The 15,552-nt window shown below is 45.9% G+C and overlaps 1 protein-coding gene across 1 annotated transcript in view; it reads right to left on the reverse strand.

Annotated features, from left to right (window-relative positions):
• DNAH1 (dynein, axonemal, heavy chain 1) overlaps positions 1-14,141 on the reverse strand; it is a 72,912-nt gene extending 58,771 nt beyond the window's left edge. Inside the window, exons 1-12 of the mRNA XM_010573806.1 lie at positions 14,086-14,141; positions 12,673-12,763; positions 12,007-12,079; positions 9,386-9,560; positions 8,711-8,867; positions 8,045-8,177; positions 6,366-6,527; positions 5,575-5,827; positions 4,157-4,314; positions 3,114-3,325; positions 1,595-1,893; positions 437-587 (exon numbers count right to left, since the gene is read on the reverse strand). Of these exons, the coding sequence (XP_010572108.1) occupies positions 437-587; positions 1,595-1,893; positions 3,114-3,325; positions 4,157-4,314; positions 5,575-5,827; positions 6,366-6,527; positions 8,045-8,177; positions 8,711-8,867; positions 9,386-9,560; positions 12,007-12,079; positions 12,673-12,763; positions 14,086-14,141 (1,920 nt within the window). The remainder of the gene's footprint in view (positions 1-436; positions 588-1,594; positions 1,894-3,113; positions 3,326-4,156; positions 4,315-5,574; positions 5,828-6,365; positions 6,528-8,044; positions 8,178-8,710; positions 8,868-9,385; positions 9,561-12,006; positions 12,080-12,672; positions 12,764-14,085) is intronic.
• Positions 14,142-15,552: the final 1,411 nt, after the last annotated feature.

Genomic DNA, 15,552 nt, shown 5'->3' on the forward strand with positions numbered 1-15,552 from the left:
CAGGAATTGTTTTATCAGTTTTATGTTGGCCCCCAAAGAAGGGTGATCTAGGGAGATATATCTTTCACAGTAACAGGCATAAGGATGCATATGCAGAAGAGATCTGCACCAGACTGACAGCACTGGAAAAGGTGCTATTTCCTTTATGGAAAGCTTTTACCAGCGGCCATGCACTTAGGACATGTCTCCACAGAACCTGCAGCACCAAAGCAGAGATAGCAACCAGATGAAATAGCTACAGGGTTGGGGAGCTTGAAGAAATCCTGTCAGCATAGAACTGCATTAGCATAGTGCTGTGCCCAAATTAATTTAACTGCATTCCCAGCTACCTACTTCTGCAACTCTCTCCCTCAGTACAAGCTCAGGGGTGTCTATGTCAAGCTGCAATGCACTGAGACTTGCACAGCTATATCACTGTTGATGCAAAAGAGTTCACCTTCTCCAGCTGTGGGACAGTGTGAGTCACCAGGATTCCCTTGTCGAACAGAGAAATGAGGGACTTCTCAAAGCTCTCCACAGGGGGGCTGAAGTGAACACCACTGCTGTCTAGCACAAGGTCTGTTACAAAGAGTGGATTCCTTTGAGGCCTGCAGTGGGAAGAGACAAGGAAGAACAGGGATGCTTTTTGAGACAATGGCACACAACTATATTGCTCTGGTGCTGAAACTAAAAAGCCTACTGGACTGGAAAGAAAAGCAGAGGAGAGGAGGACTGTCCCATGCAGCTGAAGGTATGAAACACTGCATTCTGAATTTACCAGTAAAGACATTGAGAACCCTTGTCTATCAAAGGCAAAGGAAGTGTCAGTTGTGACATACCAGGATCCCCAAAAGTCATAACCTTACACTGAGAATTGGAGCTGCTTTACAGAAAAATTGCAGATGCTTTTCGAACCAGGTATTCAGCATCTCCAATATAATCCTAAAATGCACCTTCAGGAAGTTATATTCAGTATCTCCCAATCTTGTATGTTACAAGCATGGCTCAGGATCAGCTGAAGTCAGTGTCAAGAATTCCACTGATTTCAAGGTAAAAGGCCTCATGTGAGTGGCAGGGTTTTTTCTTTTCGTCCTGTTTTCAATTTCTAAACCTTCCTTTTTAATACCATGAAGGACAGAAATCCTTAAATCAATACCAAATGGAAGAAAATTCTAGGCACTGTGACAACCTGAATTTGGTATTCCTTAGAGATCCCAGGCCAGATCCTACTCCTGAGGTTTAATCCAAGAATGGAATTAAGCAGCCATGCCTCCTGGTATTCTTCCTGGCCTCCAGAAAAAACCCAGTAATTATTTGCTCCCTTGAGAATGCTGGAAGTGGCTAATCTTTAGAACAGTATGTCAAAGTAGCAGACCTCGGTTCTGATGGGCTGCCTCATATCACTAACAGCAACTTGAAATCTGTACTAACAGAGCAGCCAGCTTTGTGTCATTCTTCCATACTCAAGCAAATGTGTCAGGTGGAGGACTGGGGGAAACAGCCCAGCCTAAGGTTCCCATACAGTGAAAAGCTTGCTTGTAAAAACAGTAGTTAGAAAGACAATGGCACTACACCTTTCTGCTCTTTCCACCCTTTTTTCCCCTTCCGTCCTCACCTGTAGGGACTATTAATGAGGTCATCTCCCCATTCCATGTCCTTTGAGCAATTCAGGATACCATGGCAAGCATCCAGCAAAAGCTGGGTGAAGCTGATCAGCGAGTTCTGGACCAGATACCGCACAGAGTCCTGAAGCATGAATTTGATGCGCTTCATCAGCTTACACAGTTTGGACATCTGGTAGACATCCCAGTGGCTCTGTTCCAGGTTGTACCAGTCTTTGCCTGCATCTCTCAGGTTGCTCTTTACAGCATTCTTTAGAGCATTGATCCAAGTATCCTTGAGAAACATCTGCACCTAGGGTAAAGAAAAAAAGCAAGCTGTGTAATCCTCCAAGTGCTGATGGGAAAGCAGTATGGTGAGGTTAGCTGCTAGCTGGGACTGCTGCACCTTTCTCTGCAGTGAAATGCAACTGTTCTCTCAGAGCTGTGGCAGCTAAACAGCAGCTGTCAAATCCATGCACACACACGTGGCATCTGAACCTGGCCATACATCTCCTTCACTGACAAAAGCCCTACAGAAAGAATGCCTGATATTAAAAAGCAGGAGTGCTCTATTCTTTCTTTTTATACACAGTGTTTCCTTTTTGTTCTCTTTTCTGTAGAGCAGCATCCCTGGAGCTGCCTGTATCAGGGCCCCTCATAAAAAGTTGTGTAGACAGTATGATGAGCAAGTAAAGGACAGAATGTTGTCTTCTCTTGGCAAGTGAGGAGAAAAAGGGGAAGAAGCCAAGGGCGGTAGCAGCAGCCTGCAGTGTTTTAATTTATTAAAATACCACCAAGTGTCACTTTTGCTCCACAGGCAGCTGCTGTTTGTGTGTAATAAAACAACCTCAGTCACTGAGTGGATGACAGCACTGCCTAGCTGAAACAGCATGGGACTGGGAAGGACCAGCACATGCCCTCTGCCACTGATTTACTGTGTAACCCTGTGCAAGCTACTCCATGTGGCCACATCCAGGGTGCAATGTGCTGCCCTCATTTAGAGGCCATGAAGATCTTCTGGTGAGAGTTACCACAGAGTTGCAAATTTTTATTCTAGTCTCTGCTGGCATTGCAAGCAGAGTAATTTAATTAAGTACATAAAGAACATAGAGTGTAGGAAAGCATTACCCCTATGAGCACTTCAGGAGGAATCAAAGCTCTGCAGCTGGAAGGATGGGGACATAAAAGAACTGGAAACTTTTGAGTGCCAACCAGGACTGTTATCTGCGTGGAGACCAGGAGAGGAAAGAGGGGCTGTAGCCCTAGGTGGCCACTTGTTCAACACATGACTAAAAGCATGGTCAGCATTGGCTGATGTTAACTAAGGGGCTATGGCTCTTTCAGCCCATTCTCCCCACATCCCAATAAATTTGACACGCACATGCAAATTTCTCCCTGCCCCACCCACAATCTCTCCTTTGAAAACTCATCCATTTCCAGGGAATAGATCTGCAGCTGCTGCATCTGTCTAATACACGCTGACAGCCCTGCTGGCTGCTCCATGTGTTCACCCCCCACGCTTCCTCTGCTCACCTGAGTGAAGGTCTGGGTCTGGATCTGTTCAAACTCCTCCAAGCTGACATGCTTGGCTAAGGTTGAGTTAAACAGAGACATGGTGGCTGCCTTGTTGCACTCATCTTGCACCTGTGTAAGGAGAAGGATGACTTCTGGCCTGGTCAGGAGTGAGACAAAGTTGAAATCTGCTTGTTGTTCATCAAAAGGGTAGTCTGGGATCCAGATGAGCCCTGGCACCAAAAAAAAGAACATGTTATTGCCTGCAACAGCCATCCCAGCTTCTGTTTTGGAGGAAGAGTACAGCTCCCTTTGGGACAGGGCTTGTGAAAAGGACTCTTCTCTGATGCACAGGCCTTATCATGTAGCAGTTTCAGCAGATGGCTGGATGAATCTCTGCTCTGCAGCAGGGACTTTCTGCAGCCTCCCATTAAGGACTGAGGGACTGTCTTGGTGCCTGACCTTCCTGAGGCTTTGGCTCATGAAGTTTCCATAAGAAAGAACACTGGACTTGAAGAATCTTCCCACTGAGGCTTCAAGGCACAGCTGAGTCATCTCATCTGTGAGAGGCCACTTGTGAACCACCTCAAGGCATTCCAGCCTTTGGAAGACTGAAGTGCACAAAATATGCCCCCCCATCTTTTACTGTGGTCATTTTCCTCCAGTTCAGGACTCTACAAGAGCCTGAGCCCTGTTTCACACCTGAGGTATGCCACAGCTGAGCACAGCAAATGGAAGGCAGCCAGCCCCAGCACAGTGCAGAGTAGAAGGCAGTTAAGCTAATTATACTGCCATGCATTTGGTGCCATTAAGGGTACACTTGCAGTGTTGCTGCAGCTTAGCTGATTGATGGTAATGTGTTATACTGAGGTAACATGAACATGCAAATATACCCTGAAAAAGAGCAGACATACTCAAAAGTCTCATATAATCTCCTGCTGCTGCCCCTTATGAGCCCTAATCATGAAGATGAACCTGAGTTTCTGCAACAAAGCATGAATCCTATCAAAGACAAGAGGTCCTATAACCATGCTGAGTTCAAACTGCTTCACTGTGTCCCGTACCTTTCTCTGGTACCTTCTTTTCCTCTTTGTCTGGCAGGGTGACGTAAGAAAATGTCTGAGGTTTGGAAGTGACGACTCTGTCAAAGCTGATCCTGTTCATGGTGCGTTCAAAGTCTAATCTCACTTCTTTCTCCAGGCAGCACATATGGTCTAACACCCTGTTACAAGACACGGAAACAATGATAACCCATGATGTTTGAGCAGAAGTGTGTCTGTAGCTTTACTGCAAAACCCACCCTTCACTCCCTCCCTCCTGGATTTGCTAACCCAGAAGCTCACCTACTACTGAATGCATTAGGAGAGCTATGCAGACAATGAAGCAGCCAGGAAAGCTATCAACTGGACATTTAATGAGAGGAGCAAGTGGGGACCTGGGACTAGGACTGCAGCCTTCTCAAGTGTCTTTTCAGATCAAAGCAAAATCTCCACTGGGGGTGTGCAGAGGGAGAAGCATTACAGAGAGGAGAGGAAAAAAAAAAACCCAAGAACTGAGGAAGCTAGCTGGCAGTTCTAGAAAAGCTGGGCTATCCGAGCTGTCCTCCCAACTGCCTCCTGCTGAACATCTCTTGAAATCAGTTTCCTCAGCCAAAACATGTGTATAAGTGCTGCAACCCTTCTCTGTTTGCCCTAGGAAATCATCATCTTTCACCTCAAGCAGACAGAGTACTTCTCTTTATACCTGTATTTCTGTTCACAGAGACTAATTACTCTCCTACTCTCTAGTTTAGGCTGGCAGACCATGCAGCCCTTCACACCTTCCTGTCTCTGAGCAGAGCAATCAGTCATGGCTGATTCCCAGCGACACCACCAATGGCTCATGATTCATCATCCCAGGCACTCTTAAAACACCTTCCTGATATGAACTGCATCTCAAAGAGACACTCGATTATATCCAGGTGGAGATCTCCTGTTCTGTTTGCTTCACGCTGTGCAGATCTTCTTTTGATTTTAGCAGCTGTTAATAAGTAGAAGAGTCACTAGCAGACAACAGCCAACTCTCTGGAGACAGCTGGTGGTCTGCAGATCAATTCAGCAATGACTGATCTGTTCCCTGAAAGCACAGGGAGACAGCAAGGTCAACCATGCCATTTCTGTCCAACCTTCCTGCTGTTGAAGGCCACAACTGCAGGTGTAAGCATGGCTCAGTGGATCTGCATATGAAGTACATCTGCTTCATCTGGGAATACTGACAGATCACCCACCCTGTTCATGTGTCCCTGGGGCTCTTGTCCTACCTACTTCTGATGACACTCTGGGCAAGAGGGTAGTATGCACAGGCTGGAAAGCAGATGAGATCCACAGTCTATGAGTTGGATGCTCAAGATCTGCCTCCATTGCCACTCATTTGTATCCCTGTGAAGTCCTACAATGTTAATGGACTGAAGGCTGAGGCCCCAGACATGTACTTTATGCTTTACCTCTTTTCTCTCTTCAGTTTGGGAGTATGCATAGCCAACAACTTCATTTTCCCCAGGCTCTTCTCACTGATGCTATTTAGTCCATGTGTGGGCATGCAGTCCACATACAGGTGATACAATAGCAGTGCCTGTGTCTTCTTACGCAAGCTGCTGGCAGAAACTACCCGCTGTGCAAACACCTGGGGATCTTCAGCCAGAAACAGCAGGCACACTCGTGGCACCCAGTACTGACATGACAACAGCGGGGCTCTTCCTGGGGAACGAAAGTAAAGTTTACAAGAGTTTACAGGGAACACAAAACTCAGAATGGTTTGCAATGCTGACAGCAGCTTTTTGATGGACAATATAATTGGGTTAGCTTACTGGAGATCAAAATGAGGGACCAAAGCTGAGGACAGCAAGACACAAGGAGCATGGAATTAGCAGCACCTCCAAACCTTTCAAAAGGGGGGTACTTCATCTTAATCTGTCGACATACCCCCTCAAAATGGCATTGGCCCAGAAAGACTGTCATTTAACTTGTCTTGAAGGCAGGAAAGATGGGAGACAGAGAAAAAGGAAAGGTATCACCAAAGGGAAGGCCTTAAATGCATTGTCAAATTAAGGTGTGGAGTTCTCTCCCCTAGAGGTTTTTCAGGACTGGTTAAACAGACATATGTCAAGAGTGATAACAGAGACAGGAATAAAATAATTTCTTCACATCCTTCCCACGTCTACCAAGGACCAGCATGAGTAACAGACTGGCTCTCAGAGTATATGCCAGGTCCCAAAAGGCCTTACTTGAAACACACCTTCTGGAGTTATTCCTCCATTGAGGATGGGTCTCCCTTCTTCATCCCGCACCAGCCCACTCTTATCTGTTTTATGGACCAAGTAGAGCTCTGTCTCCTTGTCATAATCCAGAACACCAACATCAATCCATTTGTAGATTAACTTCTGGCTTTTGGGGTCCTCTGAGAGAATAAAGGATTAAAACAAGGTTAGTCCATTCTCCTGGAGGCTACAGCAAATGGACTTTCCTGATCAGAGTGATGAGGCTGCAGTCAAATCCATTTACTAGCTTGAATATCAGTCACTCTCACATAATTTCTGCTGTGATCAACTAAATAATGAACTCAGGTCTTACAACTCAGCATTTCCAGCTGTTTGCACACACCAGAGACTTCCATTTTCCTCCTCTTACCTCTATGGGTTCCCTGTGGACCATCCTCCCACTGCCTGCTTCAGGCACTCCTACTCACTCTTTGCAGCCATAGTCTCATATTTGGGTTCCATATGCCCCTACATCCACTCTTTGAGCCCATACCTGGGGGCCCCTCTGCCCCCCAATTCCCTCACCCCTTGATCCTCATTACCCACATGGGCTCCATGGGGATCCCATTCTCCTTTCCCATGTGTGGCTCTAGCCCTGTGTCACCCTCCACTCAAGTCCTTGTTCTTCTACTTGGGAGTGGCTGTAAAACCCTGTACCTTCTGCCCCAATCTATTATTTTTCTGGGTCATTCCCAGGGCATGTAACCCTTAAATGTTCAGATCTTCTTAAATGCTGGGAGATGCTAACTAGGCAGATATATATCTATATTGGTATCAAAGTAGATACAGGTCAGGACAGCATTATACTGAAGTTGAGAATAGATGCTATTAACCACAGGTCCAAGCTATAGGAATTTTCAACAGTGCTATGCGGGTGCCACTGGTCTCACCTCCCCCAGGGCCTAAAGGGTCTGACTACTTGTGTGCAGAACAGTCCATTCAACCTGGGGAGTGATCAGGTGTAGTGTTCCCCAAGCCAGCTGCAAGCAGAATCACATGCTGGCTGCCCAACGATCGACACGGCTTACATTTTATGCTTAGGTTTTGCAGACAGCCAAGCCCCTGGAGGCTGCCCCAGAGCTGCAGTCAGTATGCATGCCAGTTCCTACACTTTAAAGCTAGTGCAGATGTGCTGATATGAGCTGCAGCCACAACTGGAGAACAGTACAGCTGTACCTCTGATGCCTTCTCATTGGGAAGGCTCTGAGTGACAGGACAACAACAGATGTCGACATCACTTAATTTGCCCCAGATTTACTACTTGGATTTTCACTGCAGTCTGAACTTAATTTCTGATCCTGCACTCTCAGTGAAATCCAGGCAGAACGTACTGTGTTCAAGCTAACTAACTTACTTCATGAAGATACCTACATATCAATAAAGTGAAATTTTGACTGTACCGACTTCCAGGCACAGAAAGGAGGGCAAAAGGCGGAGGCTACTTCTAAAAGAGTGGAAACAGTCAGTCCAGGGTAGGACTGACAGTCATTGAGATCCCTGGTCTCTTGCTCTGTCTGCCTGAGCCTGGTCAGAATGAATTATTGCATTTCTGCTATTCAGAGCTGCATTTGTCAGAATCTACATGCTCCCCTTCTGCTGAATGGGCCTGTAATTGTTAGTGTTGCCTCGCTTGAGCAGTAACTCATTCAAGCTTTACCGTGTCCCAGTACATCATCTGTAGGTAAGAGTGCTTTTCCAGGCACTGGCTTTCTATCGTGAGAACCTGGCTCCAGTCCTAGCGAGATCCACTCTTCGGGTGTTCGACAGTCATACTCATCATTGTCAAATATCTAAAAAGCCAGGACATGAGTGAAATTAAGTGTTACTTCAGAGAGAAGGAAATACCTGATAGAAAATTTCATGGGAGGAAAATCAACATGCAGTTCCTAAATGGGCTACAGAAAGGGAAAACAGTCCAGGTGCAAAAGCTGTGCTGATCTTTGATCAACAATCTTCTCCCAAACAGCAATATCTGTACCTCTAGCCCTTTCCTAGGAAGCAGAGACACCACCTGGAGAGGTCTCATGCAGTAATACTGCTGACTACTGCATCTGGAAGGAGTCACGAGACAAAACCTTTTCTTTGGACACACAAATTAGTGAGGAGCGCCCTCAAGGACTGTTTGTTCTGATGGAAGTTGTGGCCACCCTGCAGAAGATGTTCAGCATCTTGTAGAGATCCTTCAGGGCCCAACCCTGCTCTAAAGCATTTCCTGGTTTTATTGCTTGCTGTATCAATGATGGCTAAGTGTCCTGCAATTCTCAGAAACATCCTGTGGTATAAGCAATGAGATAGGTCACAAGTGCCAAACACGCTCTCTTACGTTTAATGGCAGGTAGACGGGAAAGATGGGATCTTTCTTCTCCTCAATAGCTGGCATATTGTCAGGATCGTGGTGCCTTGGCATCAGCTGATTGGAGTCTATCCCCTTGCTGGCTAAGAGCTGAGCAATATCGAAGGTGAGATATAGCTGTCTTCTCCTGTTTTGAATCGGAGGGGGAAATAACCACTTAATGTGCCTAGACGGGCTCCCATGCCTGTAACTCCACTTTTTGGTCATCCACCCCTACCAGTAAAAAAGTTTTTGAGCACACACCACACACGTGTGTATTTCTTCATCTATAGAATAGAATAGTTCTATTGGAAGGGACCTACAATGATCAAGTCATTGATCAGTCTAGTCCAATTTGTAAATTATACACGTGTACTATAACAATATATTATGTATGTTATAGACGATACACAAAAATAGAAATTAAAAAAGGATGAGAAAAAGATAAAATAAACACTATTTTTAAAAAAAATTTTCTTCCCACATCCCAGTGAATTGCCTTGTGCACTCCCTCCAATGCGCACACCCCACTTTGGAGACCACTGCCTTACAGGATAGTATTTTCCTAAAGGTTTTTGACATGTCATGTCTTGAAAGAAAAATCAACACCCTAATCTGCTGTGTCCATTCCGTAATGATGTCTTTAGCCACTTTCTGGTTACTTACCTCTCTACTTCAATCTTCCGAGGGCATTGCCCTGGAAGACCTTGGAAGGCAATCTGCACTTTGGGCTTAAATGATTGTACTGGGAAATCTGACTTGATGAGGTTCTCAGTAGTTGGTCCAATCACTTGCTTATCCAGGACACTTCCAAAGTCCTCAGGCATCCTGAAGGTTGTGACTAAGAGACAAAGAGAAACACACATCTGAAACCACTAGACATCACTCTGCTTTACATTCACACACACAGGAGGACTGTGCTGTCTCCTGGGCTGTCTGCAGAAGTCACTTCACTAGATTTGTGAGAGATATCAAGCTGACATCAGATGGGAAACAGAAACTAAGACCTTTTTTCCTGCTGCAGTATGTCATTATGGTCTTCCAGTATCAAAATGATGGCACAGAAGAAGCCTCCACTGAGAATTACCGTCATGCACCTTATTAGGAGGTAGGGCACTGACCTGGCTTTAAAGAGCTCTGTTTTGTTCCTAGCTTTGCTACAGACTCTCTACGTGATGGTGGGCAAGTTACTGTCTCTAGTGCACAGTTTCCCTCACTCTCAGAAAGGGGTGGGATTCCCCTGCCTCCCTGGGGTGCCCTGAGACCAAGAGTAAGTCATAGCTGGGAGAAACTTGGTCAAGATGGTGATAAAGGGCTTATGAATATTGCAGGAGAGAACAAGCCACTCAGGTCATCTTTATATGCTGAAGTCCCAATTCACACTTTACTTGGGACAAACCTCTCCTCAGTTTTTGCTCAAGCAAACCTCCCACTCAGATCAGTAGTGGTGTGAGAAAAAATTGAGTTGAACAGCTAACAATCTCACAATTTGGCCAAATGTTTTGAATGGAAATTTGGACTAAGCAAAAAGTATACTTTTCCAAGAACTGGCTGAAATTAAACCATGTCACTCACCCCATAAATAAACTAAACTGTTTATATTGCTAAACAAGCTGCAAATAATAGAACAGCAGCACACGGGGAATTTGAAGCTTAACGTAAATTAAGTAATTGCATGCAAGTTTTAAAAAGCACTATTCCCTAGACAGCTAAGCATTGAACTAAAAATAGATTTTAGTGGAGTGAGAGCTTTTCATTTGGTGAACTTTCATACCTTACTGAAGAGAAACTTAAGGTTCTGGCTCATAAGCGGGTATTTTGGATGTCAAGCTTTGGACCCAGTCCTTCACCCTGCTCCGTGTGCTTCTGCTTCCATCATAGATGCAGCCCCTTGATTTCAAAGCAACTGTGCAGAGCAGCCAATAATGCCGAAACCAGACAAGTTTCAGGATGAGCGGGTACAGAAAGGGTCCTCTAAGAGGTCACTCCCTTGTCCTCCTTAAATGGCCCCTGACACAACCCCACAGGTGTACATTGTCTGCTTAGGGACTAAAGGAAATAGCCACTGAACTGGCTCCTCTCTCTCTCCTCCCCTCTCCTAGGAAGGGTACCTAGCCTGGAATAAATATGATCCTCAACACTTCCATTGTCCTTACCAACATACATGCTTACAATAATTTTGAGGAATTCCTAAAATGCAGAGGGTTTACTACAGGTCCTTTAGGCTCATGCATATCTCTTGCTTGGGGTCTTTACAGAATGGCCCTGATTTTTATTTGTTGTCAGGGAGCACAGCTGTTCCAATTTTGTCGCTTCATTGTTGCAAAATCCATGGCACCATCCATTATGGCACTTTCTGCACTATCAACTATTTATGTCAATACTTAGCGTTTCATTTGCATTTACATTTCCAGCTTGATAGCTGCTTCCCCCCTGAAGAAGCAGCAGATCATAAATAGAGATCTGTCTCCACTTTTTAGGGATGAGTCTAGCTTGTCAAGATTCACTTGAGGATGCAGTCATTTGTCCTCACTCATGAAAATAAATGTCACTTCTAAGCACAGGAAGGTGGTATATATAGTCACCATCTTCCTCTAAGACTAAAATCCTCTCACATGCACACTTTCTCCCCACCTGCTGCCAGCCTATGATCCATATCTCCAAGAATGCTCTAGGGGCCAGGAGAGTGCTGGCAAACCTTTCAACCATGTTCTGTTCCTATATTTGAGCATCCATGATACAACAAGCTCTTGTAAGCAGGTGAGACCAGCAGCTCTATATGCACAAAGACCCCTTGCATCTAGGGAGAACAAGCTGCTCTGGGGTGCAGTTGGATGGAGAATGAATAAATGACAGAGGACTGTGACTTTGGCTATGGGTACCTAGACCCTGAATACAGCTTTCACAGGCAGGTCCCACTTTCACAGGAAAGGGACATTTCTGTCTCCATATGCAATGGTAATGCATTCAAATTCAGTGATCTCCTGGCATACAGCCCGTGGGACCAAACTCCCATAGGCAGCAATGCAGTCTACCCTGGATATATCCAGGAGAAAAGGGAGCATAGTTTTACCACCCAGTCAGATCACTTTGCTCCACCTCTAAATGAAATTCACTTTTCATGGGACATTCAAGCGGCCTAGCACCATTCCTGGCACTGACAGGAGAACAAAAGCAGAGCAGTAACCTGGAGTCATCAGCCTAGTTCCCAGCATGCTCACTATAAGCAACCATAAAAGTTATGGCCCCATTTCCTGCCACATCATGTTTCCTCTCAGTATATTTACCTTTAGGGGTATGCTGCTCGAGGTCTGCCTGTCTTAGCAAAGCATGGTGCATACGGGGGCCAGCACAAACATCCTGAAATGCAGCATGTGAAGAAAGTGTCAGAGATAACAAAGCATAGTTGCAGCACAGTGGGAGGGTGGGTTATAGAGGTCCAGAGAGAGAGAGTGAGACTGTAAGACCGACTTTACCAGAGCTTTAGGGACAATTGAGACGACTGTGAGTATTGGTCAGAAAAGGCTCAGAGGCATAAATACCTGGAAACTTCAGCCCAGTGCACAGAAAGGCAGGGGATTTGTCAGCAGAGTGTAGCCTGATGTCAGCGTAAGATGCGAATTGGGGGCTGATGAAGCAGGCTGTCATTAGGGTTTTACTTCCAAATGTCATCTGCAGTCACAACCATGTGCCTGCCTTGCCATGCTGGCATCCTAAACTCGAGCAACATCATGACAGTGATAGCACTGGCCACCGAGGAAGGCAGCACAACTATGATCAGGAAGAGCCTCATGGCTTCACTTTGCAAGGGTAAAGGTCTTGCACAAAGGCCTCTGACCAAAATGAAGGGCTAGGTCCTGGGGTGAAAGCTATAGTTCTCCATACCAGGTGTACCATAGGTCTTTCCATTTTAGAAGGACAGTGGTAGAAAAAGAATTGCTCTTTGCACTTACCCCCAAGATGTTGGAGGCTCCCGGAGTAAGGACATCAGCATAAAATGTCTTTTGTTTAAAGGCCGAGTACTTTTTTGGCTCCTGCTTGCAGCTATTGGGAAGCAACAAACTTGTTCCCGGACTGCAGTCCCAGCATGAAGCCTCATTCCTGGTATCAGGAGGTTTGGGGCTTCTACCCAGAGAATTCGTCAAATCCTTCTTTGCTTTATCCATCTCCTTAGGAGGACAATGCTGTGATGCAACCCTGGGCTTGCTAGAGTGGAAAGACATTGAGCCTGTTAAACACTGTATCTTTGGCACTCCTCCACACCCTCCCACCGCACTGGATATTGTTGGCTTGCTAAGAAGATGAGTGGGTAACAAGGTAGGTTTGACCCCCTGCTTCGGTACCAAGTGCTGCCTTCATGACCTGGGGGCCATCAGTCTCACGTGGCTGACTCGATGCTCACTAACCCTGGGGAAAGAAAGCGCTTTATTATTCCAAATGGGTTTCGGAGGGGGAAAACCAGCAGTATACGCATGAAAAGCTGCTCTCCTGAAGCAGCAGGGGCTTCCCGGATATGTGGCAGCATTCAGAAGGCTGCCAGGAGAATTTGAGTAAACTGGGACTACAACAGAAGTGCTACTTTTGCTGTACCCAAATCCCTTAAAAAACTTGTCACACTTGACTCCAGTGGGAGTAGGCTACAGCCTAGATACCAACACAGCTACTCCCAGGTGTAAAGTCTGACTCTTTCATTTAAATAATTCAGGAGAGATGTTTAAGCATTGCCTAACGAATATTAAAATATAGCCAGAAGCTCCCCTCTCTCTCCTCCTGCAGGGGATATTTTTGCTGGTGATCTCAGCTCACAAATAATTTCTACTCTTCCACCTTGAGAGATGCAAGTCCAGGCAAATATCACAGCTGTACAGCTTTATTTTACAAAAACCTTCGTGCACTGAGAGATACTAATTAAGAGCAGCCCTCGGACCTCTGGCACGATAATAACGCAACCCTTGATTTTAGGCTTGTCTAAACACAGAGATGACTACTGTAACTAATTAGTACAGCTAAAGTGACACAAGCCCCTCCAGCCTGCACACACATGTGCCAATATAATGATGTACACATACCCGCATAGCTTATTCCTATAAATTATGAGTCAAAGCTCTCCATGGTGTCTCTCAAGGCTACTCTGAGAGCAATATGGCTTATTCATCAAGTCCTGCTCAGGGCTAGACCCAGACTCCTCATCCAGCCCTACCTAATGGTTTGTGTCTTGCACCCTTGCTAGGACCCACACGTCTGCCTTGCTTACTTCTGGAGGCCAAGCCTCTGCAACTGGCTGCTATGCGGGAGTCTTCTAGCTTACTGCAGCTAAGCATTAGAAAGACCTTGCCTGGTCTTGCAGGCCACAGCTGGCACGGTACCTGTCTGGAGTCTCATCCTGATGTCGAGACGACAACATAGCATCCTCTCCTGCCATGCCCTCTCTGCTCCACTCCTGAATGGAGTGAGAACTCTGCCTGTCCTATACTCTTGATCAGAGAGGGCAATTTTTTCTAAATTTTACCTTGTTGCCTGTCTGCAAGAATGAATCAGGTACACACAGCAGAGAAAGCATTACATGCATGCCAGAGATAAGAGGGAATAACTGTGCTGGTTTATTACTGCAGGTTCAAGCCAGTGCACAATTTTGAGAGGTTGAATCAAAAAAGAAATCAGATAATAAATCAAGGTTACCATGATGCGAATCCTTTAAGAGAAACAGACTAAACTAACAGATTGGAGAGGCCTGGGAGACAAGATCAATAATACCCCCTCCCCTTCTTCGAGCTAGAAAATCTCAAATCTTTCTCCTCTCAGCTTCTCTTTGGCGTGGTAACTGGAACCTAACACCCTGAAGAATGAATTTTCCATGGAGGATTTTGTTTTTATTAGCTATTTTATGCTCTGGCCATATCTATTTTAGCAGCCCAGCAGGACTGATTGGTATCAGCCAAGATCCAAGGATTCCTGATGAATCACTGCTGGACTCTTTCATGCCTGCTGCCCTGACACAGAGAACAGCAACAAGGCGGAGCGACCCTGCAGTGGCTCTCCTGATATGTCACCTGAGCATCCTCCTTCTGGGTGCAGGGGCGACGTGACTTGCTGTACATCTACCTCTTAGGACCAGAATCCTAAATGCATCCAATTTAAAAAAGCTAACTCCAGGATGCATCTGAACCTGTAGCAGGGTGAGCGACTGAGCCCACTCCCAATTTAGCAGGACAGGTAATCTCTGCCTAGAACCAAAATAATGTGGCTGCCGCCGATGACACTGAGTGCCCATGATGGGGGAAGTGCGTACCAAGCCTGCCCACAGCAGGCCTAATTCTTCACTGCTTTGCTCCCTCTGTACTCACTCACACCTCCAAAAAGTCCTTCCTGAGCTCTTATCTCAAAATAAAACATACCCCTACTCAGTGTCCAGCTCAAAAACATCCATCGGTCATGCTCTCCCAGCTGCACAGAGGGAGGGTCTGGTGTTTGTAACAGCAAAAAAATCTGACACCCACCACCCAAAATAAAGAACAAAACCAGGCCTCCAAAGTTTTCCCAGCAATTCCTCAAGTGGATGAGTAAAACAGCTTGTCTGAGTGTGCAAAAGCTGATATAGAGATGGGACAACTGCTAAACACAAAGGAAATTCTACTCTCCTGCCATCCCAGCTGCTGGGATGTGGCCAGGGTTTCCAACAAGGAGGTATCCCAAAGCATAGTGGGGAGCTCGCTCCAGTGCCAGCCTCCAACCAGCGGGTGGTTTGGTGTTCCCATCCAGCTCTCAAAAATGGTCTCCAGGTTGGTTTAAAAGATGAGGAGACCCTCTCTCTTTCACTCAGCCTAGCTGCTAAG

Source organism: Haliaeetus leucocephalus, unplaced genomic scaffold, assembly GCF_000737465.1.
Source record: "Haliaeetus leucocephalus isolate CR32 unplaced genomic scaffold, Haliaeetus_leucocephalus-4.0 Scaffold2, whole genome shotgun sequence".
In the NCBI taxonomy this organism is placed as follows: domain Eukaryota; kingdom Metazoa; phylum Chordata; class Aves; order Accipitriformes; family Accipitridae; genus Haliaeetus; species Haliaeetus leucocephalus.